At 45.1% G+C, this 25,333-nt stretch overlaps 1 protein-coding gene across 2 annotated transcripts in view; it reads left to right on the plus strand.

Moving 5' to 3' along the window:
• LOC115192357 (carboxyl-terminal PDZ ligand of neuronal nitric oxide synthase protein) overlaps positions 1 to 22,904 on the plus strand; it is a 248,088-nt gene extending 225,184 nt beyond the window's left edge. The window contains exons 11-12 of one of the 2 annotated variants that reach the window (XM_029750756.1): positions 20,241 to 20,586; positions 21,805 to 22,904. In XM_029750756.1, the coding sequence (XP_029606616.1) occupies positions 20,241 to 20,586; positions 21,805 to 22,435 (977 nt within the window). In that variant the 3' untranslated portion in view covers positions 22,436 to 22,904. The remainder of the gene's footprint in view (positions 1 to 20,240; positions 20,587 to 21,804) is intronic. The other variant, XM_029750757.1, reaches the window with a different exon arrangement.
• Positions 22,905 to 25,333: the final 2,429 nt, after the last annotated feature.

A 25,333-nucleotide genomic window follows, 5' to 3' on the forward strand; every position in this document is an offset into this window, starting at 1 on the left:
GAGCAGAGAATTGAAGGTGACAATCAAAAGAACTTAAAAGTAAACTGTTTGATCTCTGAAGTTTCAATTCTCATGTTTGTGTAACCCACCTGACCCAGAGTGCTGTGTGTGTGTGTGTGTGTGTATGTGTGTGTGTGTGTGTGTGTGTGTGTGTGTGTGTGTGTGTGTGTGTGTGTGTGTGTGTGTGAACAGTTATCATACTGCTTCCAATCAACCCTTTCTGTGATCTCCTTGAGAGGGTGAGTGAGGTCTAAGCTGTACTCATCCAGTAGTTAGCATGGTGGTCGTCTCAGTTCTCCTCTCTGCCTTACTCTGCTCATCCAGGTCACCATGTAGTTGAACCTGTTTTTCACTCTGGGCCATCTCACTGTGGTAGGAGAGAGGGTGAGGGGTGAGTTAAGGTCCATGAGGGAGAGAGAAATACAGAGAGAGTTAATTAGAAAAAAGAGGGGGCAGAACATACTGTGTACACATTCTCTGTCTCTCTGTCTCTCTGTCTCTCTGTCTCTCTGTCTCTCTGTCTCTCTGTCTCTCTGTCTCTCTCTCTTGCAGTGCATGCTGGGAATTTTTGGGAGTTTGAGTGTTTGGTGTGGAGGGCTCCGTCCTAACTAACTTTCTTGATTATTTCCTTGGTCTTTTCTTGCAATTTTATTTTTCTATCGTGGAGGATTAATGCAATATTTGTTTTAGCGGTATCCACAGTTTTTTTCAAAGTTAGGGTGGAAGAGGACAGAGTAAGTTTCCTGGGGTTTGGAAGGTGTGGCGTGCGCGGCTTCTCAGCCTAGCGCGGAGGAGACGCTGTCGATACGGCATGGATTCAGGTGTGTTCCTGAGAATGGAGTTAAGGTGGAGGAGGTTCTGCTCGCGGTCGGTGAACAGGTAGGAGCTGAATTTATACATTCTGCTTCTAGAATGAACAAAGCTGTGGTTGTGTTCATGAAAAGAGCAGATTTGGTTGGTAGGCTAATTGCTAGCGGAATATTTGTAAGGGATGTGTTGGTGCCAGTTTCACCTCTCTCTACCCCTTCGACAAGAGTGGTTGTTGCAAATTTGCCTCCGTTTATTAAGGATGATCAAATCAGGAAAGAGCTGAGTCGTTTTGGTAAGTTTGCTAGCTGTTTTCGTGTACTGTCGGCAGGTTTTCAGGCAGATGCCGCTCAGTGGCAGTTCTAGACCATTTCAACTGGGGGAGCCAACCTGGGGCCAGTTGTACTGTTAGAGGGGCCAGTTACATTAGACGTTATTGTTGTCATATCGTTTTCTTCACTGCATCACAGGCATTAGCAGGCAAAAGACCATGTTCATAATCATCATCTTGCCACTGTCTAATAACGGATGTAAAAAAAAGAACGATAGCAAAAATTGGTTATGTAAAAATTATTTCATACTCCACATTTAGGGGGGGCCACAAGGGGGTCCAAAATTGTTGTCACAATGGAGGGTGGTGTAGCGGAGGCTGGATCTTGTCAGGCTAGAGATGGTGGGGTAGCGGAGGCTGGGTCTAGTCAGGCTAGAGATGGTGGGGTAGCGGAGGCTGGGCCTAGTTATGCTATGGAGGGTGGTGTAGATGATGCTGGGCCTAGTCATGCGATGGAGGGTGGGATAGATGATGCTGGGTCTAGTCAGGTTATGCTAGTGGATGAGGAGAGTATAGTGGGGAAGTGTAAGAGACTAGGGGGGAGGAGGAGGGTGTCAAGCGGAAAAGGACAAAGGGTGTGGTCAAAGGCACCGTGGAAACTTTGCCTGTTGCTGTGGGGGATGCTCTGACCAGAGAGGAAGGGCAGGTGGTCAGGGTGGGAGATAGAGATGAGGAGGAAAGTGAGTCTGAGGAAGAGGATGAGGAGTTATTTTTTTCAGACTCCACTTCAATGGGCCCGGAGCTGACAGCCAGTCAAGCAGAGGGGTCTAAGTTCACGTTGAGAGAACTGACAAGGTTCCTGAATGAGACCAAGGGGAAAAAAGTTCATCTTGAGGCTTTTTTTCTGATCCAAGAAAGTTTGTAAGATCAGTACAACATGCTATGAAAAATGAGGGGCATGTTGTCCTCTCACCCAGGAAACGGTTAAGGTTGAGGAAGTGGGTCACAACAGTGCGTAAAGGTTTACCTTCAGACACTGTTTAGATGTATATTTTCTGTCTGACACTGGGGCTTTTGAGCTTTGCTATTGGTCTCTTTCTCTGCTGGCTTTTCTCCCACTTCTTATGGAGACTCTACGGGTAGGCTCGCTCAATATAAATGGCGCCAGAGATGCGGGAAAGAGGAGTGTGTTGGGTGAATATGTAAAAAAAAAATGTACAGGTGTTGTTTCTGCAGGAGACACATAGTGATGTGTTGAATGAAGTCGAGTGGAGGCTCTGGTGGAAAGGGGCAAGTGTGTTGAGCAATGGGGCAAGTCTTAGTGCAGGGGTGGCAGTCCTTTTTGCACCGGGTCTGTCTGTAAAAATGTGCTCCTCAAAGGAGGTGTGTAGGGGTAGTATGCTTGTTGTTAAAGCAGAAATTAACAACATGGGTTTTGTCTTTATAAATGTGTATGCGCCTAATACAGGGAGAGAAAGAGGGGTTCTAGGTCTGAATAGGTCTAATACAGGGAGAGAAAGAGGGGTTCTAGGTCTGAATAATCCCGGAACTCTCACAGGTAGCGCCTGAGGAGACGCTGGTGGTCGGAGGGGACTGGAACTGTACAATGGATTTGACAAAAGACAGAAATGGGGAAGAGCCTCATTCAGTGTCAGTGGGAGTGTTAAGGGACATCATTAATCAGTTTGACCTAGTGGGTGTTTGGAGAACTAAACATCCAAACACAAGACAGTATACATGGGTGAAGGTTTTTGGGGCTAGGGTGAGTGCAGCCCGACATGTCTAGGAATTGGAGCAATAGGCTCTTCGGCGCTACCATTCTCCCGGTGGGGTTTTCCGATCATCACATAACCATGGCTCGGCTGTCTATTTCACCAGGGCCCCGGCAGGCATCTTATTGGAAGTTCAATGTAAAGCTCTTACAAGATGCCACTTTTTGCTCAGGTTTCCAGACCTTTTGGGAAAGATGGGGGCAGCGACGAGAGGAGTATGAGTCTCTGAGTCAATGGCGGGATGTGGGGAAAGTCCAAATTCGGCTTTTCTGTCAACAGTACACAGCTCTCTCATGCTCAGAGGCTAGGAGAGTATAGTGGGAACTAGAGCGTTGTATTAGTGAGATGGAGGTAGAGATGGTGGGGCAAGGCAATGTAGGCCTCCAGGCTAATTTAGCCGAATTACGTAGGGATCTGGGCAGTTTTTTCCAGGTTAAAGCAAAGGGAGCACTTGTAAGAGCTAGGTTCTCCATGCTCAAGGAGATGGATGCTCCCAGCTCCTTCTTCTTTGGTTTGGAAAGACAGAGCAGTGAAGCCAAGGGTATGCATTGTCTACGGCTGTCTGATGGGCGGGTGACCTCTGTGGTGGGTGAGATGCGGGAGCGGACTGTGGAGTTCAATACTGAATTGTATAGGGCAGAAGTGTGTGATTCTATGTGTGCTCAGATCTTGTTCGCAGGACTCCCTAAGCTCTCTCTGGCACAGAGGGATGAAATGGACATTCCTCTGTTGTCCCATGAACTGGCAGAGGCCGTAACCCAGATGTCCCGCGTTCGTGCACCGGGGGTCGATGGACTCCCGGTGGAGTTTTATAAAAAATTCTGGGGAATAATTGGACAGGACTTCTTTTGCGTGTTGTGTGAATGCGTCGGGGTAGGAGAGTTGCCGATGAGCTGCCGTCCTGCCCAAAAAAGGGGACTTGTGTGAACTTAAGAACTGGAGGCCTGTGGCATTACTCTGTGCGGACTACAAGATATTTGCCAAGGTCCTCTCTAACAGACTGAAGTTCCATTTGGACTCGATAGTACATAAGGACCAAACATATTGTGTACCGGGACGCTCAATCACGGACAACTTGTTCTTAATTAGGGACATGTTGGCCTTGTCGAGAGGTTCTAATGTGAACTTTGGACTGGTCTCTTTAGATCAAGAGAAGGCTTTTGATAGAGTGGACCATGAGTGGACCATGAGTATCTGTTTAATGTGATGTTTGGGTTTGGGAAGACTTTTTTGACCTGTGTGAAGCTGTTGTATGCTGGGGCGTCATGTATGGCTAAGGTGGAAGGGTGTCTCAGTAGGCCAGTCTGGGTGAGACGGGGCATTAGACAAGGATGCCCTCTATCTGGGCAGTTATACACACTAGCCATTGAGCCTTTTTTAGGACTGCTATCCCGGAGACTGCAGGGAGTGTGCTGGACAGGCATGGATGTGGTAACAGGAATAGCAGTGTCAGCATATGCAGATGATGTTTCTGCGATGGTCAGGGATGGTCAAGATATGCAGGCACTAGAGACCAGTCTGAAGGTGTATGAGGGAGCTTCATCAGCTAAGGTAAACTGGGGCAAGAGCAAAGCTCTGTTATGTGGGGCATGGGGGGATAGGGCTCCTCCTCTGCTTCCAGGGGGTTTGCAGTGGGGTTGTGAAGGGCTTAAAGTGTTGGGGGTGTACCTGGGCTCGGAGAAGTGAGTCAGGAAGAACTGGGAGGGGCTGTCACAGGCAGTGGTGTCAAGACTGGCCAGGTGGAGGTGGCTCCTGTCCCAAGTGTCACATAGAGGGATGGTGCTGATAATTAACAACCTGGTGGCATCTTCCCTGTGGCATAAACTGTCTGTCCTCAACCCCCACCCTGCCGGTCTGACCTGCAACGCAAGCTGGTGGACTTCTTCTGGTCGGGCCATCACTGGCTGAGGGCGGCAGTGTTGTCCATGACCATCCACGAAGGAGGACAGGGCCTGGTAGAATTGGACAGCAGGATGGCTGCCTTCCGGCTAAAGGCGGTGCAGAGACTGCTGTACCATACTGATGTTGGCTGGAGGGAACCAGCATGCGCGCTGCAGAGGAGAGCTGGCGGATTAGGGTTGGACTGGCAGCTGTTCCTCATGAAGTTGGAGAGGCTGAGTACAGCAGGTCTCTCATATTTTTACTCTGCAATGCTGAGGGCCTGGCAGCTGCTAAGGCCCACACGAGAACTGGGTGTGGAGCCTGGGCTGTGGGTGGAGCCTATCTTCCACAACCCAGCCATCCCTTTGAGATCGGTTCAGTCGGCCACCCTGCAGAGGCAACTGATGGCAGGGGGTTTACAAAGGCTTGGTGACCTGAGACTGCTGGGAGAGGAGGGGTGGAAACCCCCGGAAGTCTTGGCACAACAAACAGGAATAACGTCTCTTAGGCTGCTGGCGAGATTCCTGGAGGAGATCCAGGAGGCACTGTCTGAGCCGGTAAGAGGGATGTTTGAGCGGCCAAAGGGAGAGGGGCCACAAATGTTTCCGCCACTGCAGGTGACGGCAGAGACTGGAGACTGGCAAGGGGGTCTGGAGGACTTGTTAGATTTTAACACTCCGAGCGTGGGGGAGTTTGATGGGGTGGGAGGTAAAGCCCTCTACAACCTCTGCGTTAAGGTTAGAAACATTAGAAGCCTAACAGGAGTGAGGGCACATCAGTGGCAGGGGGTATGTGGGGCAGAGAGTATGGTGGGTTTTAGATGGAGGGGGCTCTACAAACCCCCAGTACCAAAGAGGTCAGGGGACCTCCAGTGGAGGGTTCTTCATGGAGCCCTGGCCACTAACAGCTGGTTGGCACGGGTTGAACCGGGAGTCGGGCAGGGGGGTCCTTTCTGTAAAATGAAAGAAACTGTGATTCATGTGTTTTCTATGTGCACCAGGTTAATGCCATTAATGTCTCTGTTGGAATGTCTGTGTGAGAGGTTGGGGGAGGTTTTAACTGTTGGGGTGTTTATAATGGGATACAGGTATTCAAGTAAGGAGAAGGCCAAATGTGTTTTGTTGAATTTTCTGTTTGCTCAAGCAAAGTTAGCTATTTGGCTAACAAGGAGGAACCGGGTCAAAGGTGGGGATAACAGACCCTTTACTATTGTTTAATGGGATGGTCTCTGCACGCCTTAGGGTTGAGTTTGACTTCTATAGAATGATAAAAAGTGTGGAGATGTTTGAGGAGATATGGTGTGTTAGGGGGGCTGTCTGTATAGCTGGGGAAGATGTTTTGGATATACGGTTGTAGAAGTGGGTATTGTTTTGGGTATTGTGATGTTGGCTTGTATCATGTGGTAGATGGAAAGGTGAGTATGGTACATGTATGCAGTACAGGATATATTTTTGGTTTTTATTTTTAAAGGGAGGTGAGTTTTAAATGAAATGAGAATGTTTCAGTAAAGAAAGACAAAAAGCCAAAGTCTCTCTCTCTCTCGCTCTCGGGTCTAAAGGCTAAGATCCAGCTGTTCCACTTCCTCAAACTCCAGATTGTCCTCAGTCACCCACACAACAGCATTTGGCCTCCTCTTCTGTCCTCTCACCTCCTCCTCTCTAGATCCCCACACACAACCCTCTGGGATAAACACTCCCTTTGTATACTCTTTTCATCCTCCTCCTTTACGCTCTTCCTCCCCTCTTATCCACTCCTCTCCGTTTCTTCCCTGCTGAAGGACATATTGATGATTTAGAAGAGCGATTGGCTCCGGACCTGAATCAATTATCTCCATTCTGAAACCGAGTCACGTTTCCACGCTTAATCTACCAATAAGGACTCATCATTCACCCTGACTAAAACACACACGCACACACACCTCACTGATTCTTTGTTTAATATTTAGACAGATGCTCTAATTAAGTTTTATATGCACTGTGCAAAATGCCATACACACTCAGACGCCCTATCAACACACACACACCCACCCTATCAAACACACACTCAGCCCTGCCACTGTGAAATATAAAGCAAAGTCAGTCGGTTAGAAAAGTTTGTGTGACTCTTCACAGATTGAAAGTTCTTCTGACTCCCTACCCCTCTGACAGTTCAGATCGAGGCCTGGTGTCCTTGTCTTTCTGTCACTGCGCTCCCAGCCACCACAACAGCACCACAGTCATCAACGTCACTGTCACACACAGTAGCCTAGTGGCAATTTTAAATAAAGCCAAACTCCTAGCTCTGTGGTTAACAGAGCGTGGGTCACCCAAGGAGACTGAGCAGGCTGCTGTGGAATTGACAAGACAGCATGCACGCACACACACTCTCGCGTGCACACACAGCTGTCGATTTTATTGGCAGACGGATGGGGTGGCCATTCCATTTGTGCTTCTAACTGTGTGTGCGTAGGATTTTAGTGACACTGACTTGGTATTTCTGGAATGATGAAAGAGAAGATGCTCTCCCTACCCCTCTTCCTCTCTCTTTCACACAAACCCTAACTGGCAGCATTGAAGCCTTTCTAGAGAAGCGTAGCAGAGGTAACAGGCTGTCACTGCAGCCTCAAAGGAAACAAGAACCCACACTGTCAGGGATGGGGAGAGAGGGAACGAGAGAGAGCCAGGCAGAGAGGAGGAAGAGGGATCCCACTGGGAATAGACTCATTGTTTCCACGTAATTTCAATGAAATGAAATTGAACCAACATGGAATAGATGTTGAATTGACATCTGTGCCCAGTAGGATGGACAGAGCCAGAGAAAAGTGTTGGAGAGAGACAGGAAGAGAAATGGAGTGAAGGATGAGATTATCAGGATTTTGGTTTTCAGTTCTGATATTTAGCTGCTGTTGGTGTTTACTGATTACAGCGATGTTTACCATATTGTTTACCATGTTGTTCTGAGCTCCCTGCATCTCACATCATAATTTAAATCTAGTCAAAATGTCAGTGCATGCCTTAGCCCAACCGTGTCTGCAGATAAAGAGGTTATCTGGTGGGTCTGTGTGTGTGCGTGGGTGGGTGTTTGTTTGTGCACATGCATGTGTCAGCCTACGCATGAAAACGAAGAGGTAGTCATCTCTATTTGTGCTGATATATGCTACAAAGGCCCTCCTCCCTCATTAACTTAAAGTCTAGGGTCTGAAAGCAGTGCTCACTTTCAGCAGAGTTCCTTTGTTGGAAGTGCATGTGCTATGTCAGGTTCGAGGAGAGTTTCATTGTTGGAAGTGCATGTGCTATGTCAGGTTCGAGGAGAGTTTCATTGTTGGAAGTGCATGTGCTATGTCAGGTTCGAGGAGAGTTTCATTGTTGGAAGTGCATGTGCTATGTCAGGTTCGAGGAGAGTTTCATTGTTGGAAGTGCATGTGCTATGTCAGGTTCGAGGAGAGTTTCATTGTTGGAAGTGCATGTGCTATGTCAGGTTCAAGGAGAGTTTCATTGTTGGAAGTGCATGTGCTATGTCAGGTTCGAGGAGAGTTTCATTGTTGGAAGTGCATGTGCTGTATCAGGATTCAAAACGTTCATTCATCTGGAGGTTAGAGGACTCATTATTGTGCTCCTGAGGTTTTTCTTTTCTGTTTGGGTGCCGACACAGTAATTAATCTCACGTGTGTGTGTGTGTGTGTGTGTGTGTGTGTGTGTGTGTGTGTGTGTGTGTGTGTGTGTGTGTGTGTGTGTGTGTGTGTCGTGATCTGGGAACCCTGGTTCTACAAGCTCCTGTCATCTCCAACACATTCGAGTTGGCCTCTGCAAACCTCAACAGTAGGTTTTGGATGTTTTTGGTGTGTCTGTGTTTGTGCATGTCACTTACAGGAAAACCACATGAATTTCACATGTGAAGTTATTGTGATAGCATGTGACCACATGTAAAAGCAACATGTGATAACATGAAACGACATGTGAAAACATTTGAACACATAGGAAAACGTGATCTCGTGAAATAAATGTGACAACATGGGGATGCACATTTTCAACATGAAATTATTCCACATGTGAAATTGCAAATTCGATTTTCACATGTGAAAATGCAATTCCACATGAGAGAGTTACATTTTCATATGCAAACATTTTTCAAATGTAAAAGTGCAAATTTAAGCTTCTCATGTGAAAATGAAATTCCACATGTGAAAATGCAATTCCACATGTGAGAGTTCCACATGGGGATCTACAATTCACGTGAGGTGAAAACATTTTATTCTCCTCACTTGTGAAAGGTGATGTTAACATATGAACTATATATTGAATACATGTTCACACGTGAGCCAGAGGCTCACAACTGACCCCATGTTTCTCTTTTTTTTCCACATGAGAATTTCAGCTCAACATGTGAAAACTGCAAATTTCATGTTTCTTTTGTAAGGGAAGTAATGAAATGGAATGGGGGTTTTAAGATAAAATAGTGTAAAAATTGTTCATCAATGACAATCTTTACATTTAACATGACCAGTTAGCACTGACTTTTCAATATGACCCCATCTGGGATTTTAACTCACAACCTCTGGATTTGGGTACGCTGATGTTTCTGCTGCGCCACAAAGTCTGTAGCATTCTAAGAAGTCCACTACACATTCATTACCTATAATACATATCTGCACTTAGCACAATAATGCCGTTAATCTCACTATTCCCTCATCATTGATTTAATTTACTTATGTAAGCATTTTGAGGGTTTTCTGTATAGTTGTCTAATGTTGGCGAGGCATATTTTTCTTTAATGTTACTCCTGAGTCACTATGAGAATTATAATCATTTTTCTTGAGTGTATTATACAAAACTGAATCTATTATAGACCTTTTTGGGTTAGTAATAATTTGTAGAGTGGCTCTATTTTCCATCAGCATGTATTTTCTCACCATTCTGAATGTCTAAAGAAACCATATGTTGTTCTGAAATATAATCACAGAAATACTGGGCATTTTTAACACGATTACAACCATGGTCTTGAATTGGACCCACATTTTTCTGGTCTTGGTCTTGACTTGGTCTCGTACCCCTCGACCCTCTCCCAGTTTCAGTCTTGACTTGGACTCGATTTGCTCCGGTCTTGGTCTTGAATCGGTCTCACTGCTCACACCATGCATCTACTGCTGACTCAGGGATATAACACACACACACACACACACACACACACACACACACACACACACACACACACACACACACACACACACACACACACACACACACACACACACACACACAGAGAGAGAGAGAGCAAGGTCTTGGAGGGCCAGACAGACAGTGGTGTGGCAAATAGCTAGATTAAATATTGATTGGAGCTCTTTGATATGGATGGGAATGAAGGCTTACAAAAATGTCTGCGACAACCTCTCTCCTCTCTTTCTCTCCTAATTTCTCTTCTCCGCACTCCTCCCAACCTGAATACAACCTGTCCTGTCATCCTCCCTACCCATCCTCTCCCCCCTGTACTCTTTTCTCTTGCTCTTTTGTGCTCTTTCCATTCAGGCCACTCACACACACGTAAACACACTGGCCCTTTACAGTCCCGTCATTTAAAAGCACTTTACTAGGGGCCCAAGGACAGAGCTGGGTTGTGGGTTGCTGGGTGAGGAAGATGAGGGAGTTGTTGGGGTGGAGAATGATGTGAGGGGCATTGGGTATGGTTAGGGGGGTGTTGGCTAATAGGCTGTTAAAGCCTTGTTCTGAGGTCATAGATCAGAGCTGTAGTCTGTCGGGACAGGAGGAGAACACATAATCCCATCAACCCCTGCAGTTATTGGTCTAACCTTTGACATCTGACCTCCCGTTACAAGCCACAGGAGACAGGAAGCAGGGCAGTGTATGACTCAGTGGGGGGTTAGAGAATGAACACTATTGCTCTCAGACTCCCTCCAGCTACCGTAGTGTACAGGATTTAAATGATTCATTCCCCACCCACCATCAAAACCCCATTATTTTAAAGATTCATATTTAAAAAACAAGGGTGTGTGAATTATAGATGTTTGGCCTACAATAGCTGTGCTCTGGGTGTGTACAATACAGTATGTGGCTGGACTACTGGTCTCTGAGTCAGGAGAACAGGAGATCTCGCTTTCTGGGACATGTCTGGCTCCAAAGTTAGACTTGTAACTGATCTTAAAACCTGTTTGGGCTAGGGGGCAGTATTGAGAATTTTGGAAAAAAATATGTGCCCATTTTTAACTGCCTCCTACACCAACTCAGAAGCTAGAATATGCATATTATTGTTCAGGTTTGGATAGAAAACACTCGGAATTTTCTAAAACAGTTTGAATGGTGTCTGTAAGTATAACAAAACTCATATTGCAGGCAAAAACCTGTGAAAAATAGATTTTAAATTTTTTTTAATTTTGTGACTGTACTATTTAGTGTCATTGTTTTATAGATACCATAGTGAGAAAGGATTCAGTTCGCAACTCCTACGGCTTCCACTAGATGTCAACGATCTTTATAAAGTTGTTTGAAGCATCTGTGATGAACAGGGAGCAAATTAGAATGCAAGGAAGTTGACACGTCATCACTTCATTTTTTGCGCATGCGCATAAATCTGAGAAGAGTGTCTTTGTCATAATCGTTTATTCTAGACACTTGATAGGTTGTGTGAAAATATTACTGATGTTTACTGATGTTTCACGTTAAAAATGGACCAAAAGATTAATGCTAAACAACGTTTGACATGTTTGAACAAACGTAATTATTATTATTTACTAGGTTTTTTTTAGCTTTTCGGCGTGACTTTACACCTACCAACTCGTTTTGTGGGAGCCTACTGAACGCTAACTATTTGGTGTTATTTGGACATAAATTATTAACTTTGTCAAAAGAAACCACATTTGTTCTGGACCTGGGATCCCTGGCACTGCCTTCTGATGGAGATAATCAAAGGTAAGGGGATATTTACAATGTTATTTATCGATATTAGATGATGCTAACTGTATAGCTTAGCTTATAGCTTAGCTTATTGTTCTTAGCATAGTACCCAGTTTATTGCAAAATGTGATTTCCCAGTAAAGTTATTTTGAGATCTGGCCATTCGGTAGCAATTACGAGATGATAATATATTATTCTTTGAATGACAATATTATAATTTACCAATGTTTTCGAATAGTAATTCCGTGATTTGTAATGCTGGATTCACTGGGAGCATTCGAGCCGAAGAAAATTCTGAATTTCACCGCGACTGTAAATGCTGTTTTTGGATATAAATATGAACTTGATGGAACTAAAAATGCATGTATTGTATAACATAATGTCCTATGAGTGTCATCTGATGCAGATTGTCAAAGGTAAGTGCATAATTCTAGCTAGTTTTCTGTCTGTTGATGCCCTTCTTTGAATTGGCTAAACATTACACACAGCTATTGTCAATGTACTCTCCTAACATAACCTAACTTTATGCATTCTCCGTAAAGCCTCTGAAAATCGGACAGCGTGGTTAGATTTAGGAGATATATCTTTCAAATGGAGGAAAATAGTTGATTATTTGATTATTTGAAATGATTATTCTTGCAGTTTTGAATTCCCCGCCATGGTCACATGACAATGAATCCCAATACTGGGATAAGATCGGGATAAGATCCTCAACAGGTTTTAAAGGGATACCATAATTTTGTCAATGAGGCCCTTTATCTACTTTCCCAGAGTCAGATGAACTGGTGGATACAATGTCTCTGAATGCAGTTTGAAGGAAGTTGCCAACTGTATCTGCATGGTAACAGATACTCATAAACTTTCAGTTATTGTGCTAACGCTAGCTAGTTAGCATTGTCTCACAAAACTACTGTACCTTTAACTTCCTTCATACTGGACACAGAGACATAAAAATGGTATCCACGAGTTCATCTGACCTTTTAAATGTTTAGCCTATTTTCTTTAAGTTCCTAATTTTCCGTTAATCTCCGGTTAGTGCACACACTGCTTTACTTTTGAACAATCAGTGATTGAAATTAATCACCACTCATGAGCTCGTTAAATTTAATTTCCCACCCAGCATTCACTCTCGTTAAGTGACTTACCCAGAGTCAAATTAACTCATATATAATTTGTCAAGGATGCCAAGGGAAGCCAGGCTTCCCCCAAAAAATACACCAAGAAAAAAACAGAAATAATTTATTTCGTCTCTGTGTTTTCATAATTTTTCTTCAATCCGCAAGAAGCTGAACGTATCTCACTGGAGAAAGCATCCGAGCGAGCGAAATAGCGCCCCCCTGTCTCTGTATGTGTAGGCCATCTATCTGATGCGGTCTGATCATAAAAAGTATGACATTGTTGCCGCCCCGTAGCATTGAATCCAAGGGAAGCCAGCGAGCATTTGGCCTCTCTTGATAAAAAAAAAAGTATAAAATAATAGCCAATCAGCGTTGAGCTAAACTGCGAGAGCTCAACTGTGAATAGTCCTGGTGCACCCCAATACATTTAGAAGGGAAGCCAGTTTGGATTTGGATTCACTCCTATCACAACGCATCAAGAGAAATACGTAATTGACAGAAACAACTTGAATTGTTGCATCTCGTTGTGTTGTGGTCCTCCGGACTCTAGCTAGCTAGCTAGCTAGCTAAAATTGGCCCTTTCCTATTAGCCATGGATGGAGATAGGGATTTGGACTTGTTGTTTTGCTTGATTCTCCGTACTAGCCAATGATTAAAACGGCAATTCAGATCCAATCATAAATGCATACATTTTGCCCCTGGACAGAGGATGAAACTTCAATATGTAGCTAGATGTAGAAGGCTAATGTTAAATAGCTAGCGTTGCCCATGAAAGGAAGTTAGGCTACCGAGCAAGCATTTTAGCCAGGTAGCCCAGGACAACAAAAAATGTAAAAGTGTACTGTGTATCGTTTCGTCAACATGAAAGAGATGAGGATGGCATTGGCATTTCTCTACAAGTAGGGTGAGTCAACATGTTTTTTCCACTTGCACACACACACACACACACACACACACACACACACACACACACACACACACACACACACACACACACACACACACACACACACACACACACACACACACACACACACACACACCAGAACCATGGACAGCCACATCATATTTAGCTTACATTGATTGGACTAAATTGTTTTTGGTATCTGTTAGTTGTCACCTTATTAGTCTGGGCATAGGTGATTTGATGATGTTGAAATGTTGAAGTTGAAATGGTGCTGGAATAGTGGAGGCAGCTCCTGTTTTCTTTGCGACTTGCTGTAAATCTCTGTGGTTCTAAATAAATAGTAGTTTAGTAGTCCGAAAATGTCAGAAACATTAACTTGCTTGACCATGCTGTAGGTCATGTAACTATTACATGCAATATGCTTTGTGGACTTCACCGGACAGAGGTTGCGCTCCGGTTTTGTGATAAAACAAAGGTGTGATTGAATTTATTCTGCCACTGTGTCTTCTTACTGTCTCAGCCTTAGGCCTACACGTATGTCACGGTGTCAAGGCATATAAACTAACAGGTTATAGAGCAAACAACGCAATTATCACATCACATCGGTTGTAAAATGTTTTTTTTCCTGTCTTTCCGTGCAGTTTGAAGGAAGTTGAAGGTAGTTTCTGGGGCCATTGCTTAATAGCGACAGCGCAATGACTGGAAGTCTACAGGATTAGCTGCTAGCTAGCGGCTAGATGCTCCTGTAGACAAAAACGTCCTTCAACTTCCGTCAAACTGCACATAGACATAAAAATGGTATCCATTAGTTCGTCTGACTTTGGATAAGTAGAAAAAAATGGCTTAGTTGACAAAATGGCGAATTATCCCTTTAAGTATAGTTTCATGTCATAGCTCCTAATAGAACACGCTTTCATCCTGTCATCCAACACACTGTGAGGCTTTTTGGCCCTACTTAGACAAGCCTCACTCATGTAGATTAAAGGCTAATCTGTCATCACAGGGAGGCTCTTCTAACATGCTAAATAACCGCATGGCCACTTAAGACGGATTGGTCTTCTCTCACCACACACACGTCAAATGGTCTTGTCGTTGTGTGCTAGGCCAGGCGCTAAACGTTAAATGTTGAGCGCTAGACTCATTTGTGCATCAGTAGTAATGGACTCTGCTAGGCTAGGTTCTCTGCTCTCCGTTTGTCAGAACGATGATCCACTTAGCCCTGTGGTACATTATCTCGTACTCTCCTCCACTCTGCCCTGTGGTACATTATCTCGTACTCTCCTCCACTCAGCCCTGTGGTACGTTGTCTTGTACTCTCCTCCACTCAGCCCTGTGGTACGTTGTCTCGTACTCTCCTCCACTCTGCCCTGTGGTACATTATCTCGTACTCTCCTCCACTCAGCCCTGTGGTACGTTGTCTCGTACTCTCCTCCACTCTGCCCTGTGGTACATTATCTCGTACTCTCCTCCACTCAGCCCTGTGGTACGTTGTCTTGTACTCTCCTCCACTCAGCCCTGTGGTACGTTGTCTCGTACTCTCCTCCACTCAGCCCTGTGGTACGTTGTCTTGTACTCTCCTCCACTCAGCCCTGTGGTACATTATCTCGTACTCTCCTCCACTCAGCCCTGTGGTACGTTGTCTCGTACTCTCCTCCACTCAGCCCTGTGGTACATTATCTCGTACTCTCCTCCACTCTGCCCTGTGGTACATTATTTCGTACTCTCCTCCACTCAGCCCTGTGGTACGTTGTTTCGTACTCTCCTCCACTCAGCCCTGTGGTACATTATCTCGTACTCTCCTCCACTCAGCCCTGTGGTACGTTGTCTCGTACTCTCCTCCACTCAGCCCTGTGGTACATTATCTCGTACTCTCCTCCACTCAGCCCTGTGGTACGTTGTCTCGTACTCTCCTCCACTCAGCCCTGTGGTACGTTGTCTCGTACTCTCCTCTACTCAGCCCTGTGGTACATTATCTCGTACTCTCCTCCACTCAGCCCTGTGGTACATTGTCTCGTACTCTCCTCCACTCAGCCCTGTGGTACGTTGTCTCGTACTCTCCTCCACTCAGCCCTGTGGTACGTTATCTCGTACTCTCCTCCACTCAGCCCTGTGGTACGTTGTCTCGTACTCTCCTCCACTCAGCCCTGTGGTACGTTGTCTCGTACTCTCCTCCACTCAGCCCTGTGGTACATTATCTCGTACTCTCCTCCACTCTGCCCTGTGGTACGTTGTCTCGTACTCTCCTCCACTCAGCCCTGTGGTACATTATCTCGTACTCTCCTCCACTCAGCCCTGTGGTACGTTGTCTCGTACTCTCCTCCACTCAGCCCTGTGGTACATTATCTCGTACTCTCCTCCACTCAGCCCTGTGGTACGTTGTCTCGTACTCTCCTCCACTCAGCCCTGTGGTACGTTGTCTCGTACTCTCCTCCACTCAGCCCTGTGGTACATTATCTCGTACTCTCCTCCACTCAGCCCTGTGGTACGTTGTCTCGTACTCTCCTCCACTCAGCCCTGTGGTACGTTGTCTCGTACTCTCCTCCACTCAGCCCTGTGGTACGTTGTCTCGTACTCTCCTCCACTCAGCCCTGTGGTACGTTGTCTCATACTCTCCTCCACTCAGCCCTGTGGTACATTATCTTGTACTCTCCTCCACTCAGCCCTGTGGTACATTATCTCGTACTCTCCTCCACTCAGCCCTGTGGTACGTTATCTCGTACTCTCCTCCACTCAGCCCTGTGGTACGTTGTCTCGTACTCTCCTCCACTCAGCCCTGTGGTACGTTGTCTCGTACTCTCCTCCACTCAGCCCTGTGGTACGTTGTCTTGTACTCTCCTCCACTCAGCCCTGTGGTACGTTGTCTCGTACTCTCCTCCACTCAGCCCTGTGGTACGTTGTCTCGTACTCTCCTCCACTCAGCCCTGTGGTACATTATCTTGTACTCTCCTCCACTCAGCCCTGTGGTACGTTGTCTCGTACTCTCCTCCACTCAGCCCTGTGGTACGTTGTCTCGTACTCTCCTCCACTCAGCCCTGTGGTACGTTGTCTCGTACTCTCCTCCACTCAGCCCTGTGGTACGTTGTCTCGTACTCTCCTCCACTCAGCCCTGTGGTATGTTATCTCGTACTCTCCTCCACTCAGCCCTGTGGTACATTATCTCGTACTCTCCTCCACTCTGCCCTGTGGTACATTATCTCGTACTCTCCTCCACTCAGCCCTGTGGTACGTTGTCTTGTACTCTCCTCCACTCAGCCCTGTGGTACGTTGTCTCGTACTCTCCTCCACTCAGCCCTGTGGTACGTTGTCTCGTACTCTCCTCCACTCAGCCCTGTGGTACATTATCTCCTACTCTCCTCTACTCAGCCCTGTGGTACGTTGTCTCGTACTCTCCTCCACTCAGCCCTGTGGTACGTTGTCTCGTACTCTCCTCCACTCAGCCCTGTGGTACATTATCTCCTACTCTCCTCTACTCAGCCCTGTGGTACGTTGTCTCGTACTCTCCTCCACTCAGCCCTGTGGTACGTTGTCTCGTACTCTCCTCCACTCAGCCCTGTGGTACGTTGTCTCGTACTCTCCTCCACTCAGCCCTGTGGTACATTATCTCCTACTCTCCTCTACTCAGCCCTGTGGTACGTTATCTCGTACTCTCCTCCAATCAGCCCTGTGGTACATTATCTCATACTCTCCTCCACTCAGCCCTGTGGTACGTTGTCTCGTACTCTCCTCAACTCAGCCCTGTGGTACATTATCTCGTACTCTCCTCCACTCTGCCCTGTGGTACATTATCTCGTACTCTCCTCCACTCAGCCCTGTGGTACGTTGTCTCGTACTCTCCTCCACTCAGCCCTGTGGTACATTATCTCGTACTCTCCTCCACTCAGCCCTGTGGTACGTTGTCTCGTACTCTCCTCCACTCAGCCCTGTGGTACGTTGTCTCGTACTCTCCTCCACTCAGCCCTGTGGTACATTATCTCGTACTCTCCTCCACTCAGCCCTGTGGTACGTTATCTCGTACTCTCCTCCACTCAGCCCTGTGGTACGTTGTCTCGTACTCTCCTCCACTCAGCCCTGTGGTACGTTATCTCGTACTCTCCTCCACTCAGCCCTGTGGTACATTATCTCGTACTCTCCTCCACTCAGCCCTGTGAGTGTCTGCTACTCACCTCCTGTCTGAGAGTTACAACAACATTTCTGTAAGGAAGGCTGCTGTTGTCTGACTAACAGCCCATGACTCACCCACTGCAGATTTCACCGTGTGTGTGTGTGTGTGTGTGTGTGTTTTCTAGTCACTCTGACAGAAGTGGGTTACTCACAGCTGAGAACAAGATCTAAAGTTCTTCATAAGATGAAGGGGAAAGTTGAGTCCATCTAGACAGAGCAGCCTGTAAGGTTGATATAAGGGTCCTCTGACTAACAATGTAGAAGTTGTGTTATTGTTATGGACATTCTCTCTAAGGGTATATGTTAATAGTACAGCCAATTATGTCACACCGGAGATACAACTTTTAACTAGACTTTAAATAGAAGTTTAAATGAAAGATTGAATGACAGAGTATAAACCAACTGGAACGTTACACTGAAGTCCAGTATCTCCAAACTAACCTGTTGTCAGATATAGGATCCTAGGATTCTAAGTTCCAAACTTGTGGCCAAACTTTGTTTCCTAGTCCCGTGACTACGGCTTCATTAGGCTGTGGGTGCATCTCAATAGTGTGACTTCTCCTTGTTCTGTTAACTCGGGTCTTTTGTTCTGATGCAAAACCTATTTCATTTCATCATGTCCTTCCTTCCCTGAACTGTTGTAAAGAGAAAAGCGGTATACTGTACTGTATATGTGTGGGAGTGAATATGCACTTACTCTGAATCTCAGTCTGTCGCTGACCTTGCTTTTGCTCAATAAACGTCTCCTTTCTTACCATCTCTCTCTTTCTTTCTTTCCGTACTCCTCCTCTACCTGGTTTCTGTGCTGTGCCACTGCGGGCACACTGTACTATCTTAACAGCTGATTGTCTTTCTGGAATTCAGTCGCTTTCATTTAATTATCTTTCTTTCATTGAATGATCTTTCCTTCGTGTTTTCTGTATTTCGTTCCTGTATGTTTATCCTCCTCTCCACTTGCAGAAAAAAAATGCTTCTGTTTTAATTAACAATCGTAATTAACATGGCAACAATCCCTAAGGCTGGGCTGTAATTGAGAGAGGGAGACCGGTAGGTATTATAGTACAGGGCCAGTCTCAGCCTCAGGCGTAGACAATAAGCTCCGGGGCCTAACATGGGGAGGGAATGTGTAATGGAGGATTTAGTCTGAAGCTGACTGTGTTTGTGCTGTTCATTATCATGTCCACCCATACTCAAAACACTATCATTATGAAGCCATGTGACAGGGAGTCTAGCTAAGAGAAGCGTGGGAACTGCGTTTCTAGCCTAAACTGTGGCTATCTGAGAGCTGTCACACACACACACACACACACACACACACACTCACATCCAAACACACACTCACATCCAAACACACACTGAACACAGAGTGATTTTTCTGTTCAACCTGATCTTCCTAATAGCCCTCCTCTTTGGTCAGACTACAGAGAATCCTTCCCCCTGGCAGGCCTCTAACAGTGAAAAGATATCTGTGTTTGTGTGAATAAGCACCTAGATGTCTGCTCTCCCTCTCTCTCCCTCTTTCAAACACCCTCCCATCACTCCAGAATTATATTAGCTGTCTGTCCAAAGACTCACACTAATGGATTTGAAGATCTCTGTGGCTGCCCATGTCTTTGAAATCGTCTGAATTGCCGAAGCAACACAAAGTGAAGTCAAGGGCACCCGTGCTGTGCTGTCTCACTGCTCTTTTTCTAGAGTTATTAATGAAGATGTTCCTTTCCATATTTCTGTCCAGAGATGTTAGCTTTTAGAGTTACAGCCAAACCCGCCATTTAGCCGTACAGTCTATTTGTCCCCCTGAAGTGCCTGTTAATGTCTTAGAGCATCTGTAGATGGTCTACAGATGGTCATACTATCAACAAACTATCTGCTGATAAGCAACTGCTTGTTAAGGTTAGGAATTAAGGGTTAGGGTTGGGGTAAGGGTTACGTTAGGGTTAGGAGATAGTTAGTTGAAATGTTACTGATTTCCTCTACAGACAGTTGTCCTTTACTGTCTGTAGAGGATTTACAGATGGGCTATCCGAATAAAGTCTTCCCGAAATCTATTAACTTGTTGTGTCTTAGTAATGCCTTCCGAGAAACTATTTTCTCCACAAGGTAAGACAATCTATTATTGTACTATGTGGACTGACAACAACCCGCTCCTTTGTGCATTTACCCATCCTGCGATGCATTGTGGTCCCTTTTCAGCTTCATTGTGATTGGTGGATGTGGTTCGGTGCATGTGATTCATGTTCCTTTGCTCAGGAGTTGTCTTTTGCGCCAGGTCACGTGAAATGTCTATACATTCCATTTATATCTGCAATGTTCCATTGGTGCCTGTAATGCAACCTTTTGTAAAACAAAAAATACCTTGATTGAATGTGCCCTCACAATAGCCTCACTTATATCTTACATGCTCTCCCTCCCCCTCCCTTCCTCCCTTTCTCTCTCCAGTAGGCCAGAGTATGTTTGAGAACTCCAATGCCTCCAGAGCTCCAGGCCAGGGGCTCCAGGCCTCCAGGTTGACCCAGGCCTCGGCCCGTCGCTCCCTGGTCACAGCTAACCCTGCTCTGGGTAGCAGCCCTGCCGAGAACCCCTCTTCCACCACTACCAATGGAGGTCAGCAGAGGCTGAAGAACGCCCTGAACCTGGGCAAGGCTGTGGGGGCAAAGGTCAACGACCTGCTGCGAAGGAAAGAGCCCAGTCATATAGGAGACATCGGCGTCACAGAGGTCAACAAGAGTGTAGGTGCGGTCTGGAGCAATATGGAGGAGATGACCCAGCGAACTACTGCCAATAGGTGAGGGATACACAATTACAGTACACATACACACACACACACACACACACACACACACACACACACACACACACACACACACACACACACACACACACACACACACACACACACACACACACACACACACACACACACACACACACACACACACACACACACACACACACACACACACAGGATTACTGCCTAAAAGTGAGGAGGGGTACACTAAAAGACAGACACAACCACAAACACACAAACATTTGCAGATCTCACATACTCACAAACAGTTATACAATATTCACGTCCGCCACGTGTCTGGGCCCAATAGTTATAACCCAGCTTTCAGACACTGTGCCTTGGAGATTCAATCCAATATTGGTTTTATCCAAAGAGTAAAACTGAGAGACGGCTAGTTATTTCTAAAAAACAATATTGTATTATTTTCTCTAAAGTGGAACGATTTAAGCTGGGAAATAGTCATCCTCTCACCCCATATTAAAGATCATAACCGTTGAGTCAAAGATGTTTAAATTATTCATCTGAATTTTTCCAAACTGGGGCCGTGAATAAGTGATGAAGAGTAAGAGGAGGGTTAGTTAGACAGAAGCTGAGATGAAACAACACACACACACACGCACACACACCGAGACTGAATGAGACATATTTGAGTTGAATTGCCTCACTTCTAATGTTAATCATACACAGTGCACGCACACACACACGCACACTCACCCTTGGGTCTCCCTTAGTTTAAAGAGACAGAACGAGCTGTCCGTCTACGCAGTCTCTTGACTGACACTCAGTCACCTACCTGACACACGGAGCCAGGACAGACATTTCACAGCTGCGTAACTCGTAGAATTGGTAAAACCGTGATGAGTGTTTAGACACTGATGTGTTGAGAAATGGGAATTGTCAGGTCACGTATAGACAGAGTAGTCATAAATGACTGGAATGCTTTGCGGTGACTCACTCCTTATCACTATGGCAATGATACGGTTGTCACCATGACAATCTGCTCATTTATGGGGGAAAGGTAGAGAAATATTCCACTGATAAAATAAACACAGTCCCACAGCATAGAGAAGGGGGAGGAGAACAAGTGGAAGTTAGACAGAGAGCAAGTGAGAGAGAGAACTGAGTGACGGGGAGAGATTGAACAAATGTAACAAATGTGTTATTGTTAAAGTTACAGTAGAAATGGATGTCTCTTCCTCTTCTCTCTCCTTCCAGTCATGCCTCTCTGGACTCCTTCCCTCGTCTGGACCCCCCTCCTCCTGGTAAAAAAAAGCGTCTTCCTCGCACCCTGAAGACTACCCAGGACATGATGATCTCGCCTGACCCCGTCGTCACCACACCCCCCGAGACCCCCGATCACTCCCTCCTCTCCTCCCCCAACAAGACCTCCTTCATCAGCAATGAGCAGACCCCACCCAAGGGAGAGCAGGATGGAGAGAATGACAGAGGGAGAGACACACTCACTGGACTGACTGGCCCTCTGGACAGCGAGAGGAAAGAGGAAGAGGTGGAGATGGATACGAAAGGGAGCAGTAAGATGGATGGAGGGGAAGGGAATGAGACAGAGGAGAGGAGAGAGGGAGAGCAGACCCAGATTCAGCTCCAGCTCTCTGTCCCAGACCTCATCCATACGGACCACGTGGCCCCCCCCAGGTCGAGGACATCTGAGCCCATGCAGAAGGCCCCGGGAGCAGACACCAGGCTAGCCTCCACCCCCCTAAAAGCTCCGTACAGGATCAGTCTGAGTGTGAGTGAGGATGGGCTGATGGAGAACAGCTCCCTCTGTAGGAAAGGATCAGCAGTCACAGACACAGAGGAGCCTGAACAACACCCCGACCTGCTTTGAGAAGACACACACACTCTAAACCTCTGGAGAGAGGGAGAGATAATGGGAACAGTGATGTGGAGAGGAGCTGGCAGAAGGAGAGCAGAAGACAGAGATTGTTTGTGTGAGAATAAGAAAGGGAGAGAGGATGTTTTTGACTAGACCCTATAGACTAGTTACTACAGCCACAAAGTCATAAACCCCACCTATTTCTACAATTTCTCTTCTTAAAATGTGATTTTCAACCTTAACCACAATGCTAACCTTATGGCTAAGCTTAACCCTAAATGAAGACCAAAAAGTGTTTTTTTTTTTTAATGATATAGACAATTTGGACTTTGTGTCTGTGGTAACTAGTGGAAACCTAGGGTTAGGGGAGAGAGATATAGATCGAGATGTAGTGTGTTTGTTTGAGTGACAGTTGAATATAGCGGGAGAGGAATGGATAGAGGAAGGGTATGTGTGAGAGAGGTAGAGAGAGAACAAGACAGAGATGGGGAAAGAGTATCTATTTTAACATATCATTAACGGGACATACCAAACCTTTTCAAGAGAACCACAGCATCTTGGTCTGCCAAACATTGTTTTATAACACTGTTTGATGTCATGTTTTATATTGTTAACCTTGCAACGTAATGTAGAAGGAAGATATATATACCCAAACATTCTAGATTTCTAAAATAATCTATTTCAAATGGCATAGTGCCCTTTCATGCTGAGAGAATGTATTTTTTATGATCTTTTATAACTGTTGCCCTTCAGGAAATATATCAAGCGTTCAGCAGGGAATATGAAAACCAAAGTGAACACGACATTAACTCTGACTGTAATTTCATGCTGTTGTGTTGATGTTATCCTCACAACACATATTGAGATATGTATTGTGGCAGACATGCAATTGGGTTTGGTCAGCCTGTAGAGTATGTGTGTTTGATTTACATTTGTTGATTGACTGTCATGGTTTTAGTAGTGCCAATCACAGTCCTGTTGCTTTATTTCCTTACAATAACGGTCAAACGTTTTAGAATACCTACTCATTCAAGGGTTTTTCTTTATTTTACTATTTTCTACATTGTAGAATAATAGTGGAGACATCAAAACTATGAAATAACACATATGGAATCATGTAGTAACCAAAAAGTGTTAAACAAATCTAAATATATTTAATATTTGAGATTCTTCAAATAGCTACCCTTTGCCTTGGTGACAGCTTTGCACACTCTTGGCATTCTCTCAACCAGCTTCATGAGGTAGTCACCTGGAATGCTTTTCAATTAACAGATGTGCCTTGTTAAAAGTTTATTTGTGGAATTTCTTTCCTTAATGCATTAATTAGTTGTGTTGTGACAAGGTTGGTTGTGGTATACAGAAGATAGCCCTATTTGGTAAAAGACCAAGTCCATATTATGGCAAGAACAGCTCAAATAAGCAAAGAGAAATGAAGGTCCATCATTACTTTAAGTCATAAAGGTCAGTCAATGAGGAACATTTCAAGAACTTTGTAAGTTTCTTCAAGCGCTATGATGAAACTGGCTCTCATGAGGACCGCCACAGGAATGGAAGACCCAGAGTTAATAAGTTCATTAGAGTTACCAGCCTAAGAAATTGCAGCCCAAATAAATGCTTCGCAGGTAGTGTATGTTGTCATTAGTCTTCCCTGTGGCTCAGTTGGTAGAGCATGGTGTTTGCAACGCCAGCATGGTGTGGGTTCGATTCCCACGGGGGGGCAGTACAAAAAAAAAATGTATGAAATGTATTCATTCACTACTGTAAGTCGCTCTGGATAAGAGTGTCTGCTAAATGACTAAAATGTAAATGTCATTTGTTGTAAGCTTCTGAATCCTTCTGCAAAAAAAGTATGGCACAGAGAGAGAGAGACACACACACACACACACACAGTCTTTGTCTGGAGCTGCATTTCTCACTCACAGCCTCCACCCCTCTACTTATTCCATCCTCCTATTTTCACCTCCTCCACGAGATGAACAACCAGATCCGCTCTCTTTCTGCCCGTAGCACACATTAATAAGACTTTACATCAGTGCCTTGCAAAACTAACCTTAGATCAGTGTGTCGGGGGAATTACTACTCCAATAGAACAAGGCTTAGGTATTCTGTGTGGGGTGGTATTAGGGTGTGTGTGGATCTGTGCTTCCATCAGTCAGCACACAGAGTATTAGTCTGGGCCTAGAATCTCTGGAATAGAGAGATGACACATGAAGATTGATATAATTGGGAAATTATTTTCATCAAGATTGTTAGCATATTGTATCAACCCAGTGTTTTCCAAATGGTGGGCCTTGGCTGAAAACTAGACTGTGACTAGAAACATGCTTTTGCGTGTCTGGAGGTTTGCAAGACTTGATGTATTTCATAATGGTAAACAAAATACTTGGCATCCACTGTATTTTCAACTATTTGTTATAGATGGTGTTTTTTGATTATCTGTTTGATAAGGCAACCTAATCATAATCCTTATGTAAACTAAAGCAATAATTCATATTTATGAAATAATTCATATATTAATCCACGTGGAGTCTAGACTGTTGTCTTATATCGCTATTTCTACATGAGAAACCTAAGGACAGGTGGTTATAAAGCTGTTTTACAGCATCAACACCTAGCTTACCTGTATCACTACTATCCTGACCACGTATGTTATATCAGATCTTGAAATGTGAAGGAATATACTGGACATATATGGACATTTTTGACACCTTCATAATGATTTATTTTGAAATACAATTTAGTCTTAAGTCTAGCCAAATATAACATTTTTCAACTAGTTGTAAAGACATTTGATTGACACGGAATGATATGACATACATTTGATTTATTATGATTGATTTATGCATTATTGTAATTGTTGTTTTAAGTTTTGTACTCTACAAGATGGTTGATATAATTTCACTGCTCCAC

Source organism: Salmo trutta, chromosome 4 (genome assembly GCF_901001165.1).
Source record: "Salmo trutta chromosome 4, fSalTru1.1, whole genome shotgun sequence".
Lineage (NCBI taxonomy): Eukaryota > Metazoa > Chordata > Actinopteri > Salmoniformes > Salmonidae > Salmo > Salmo trutta.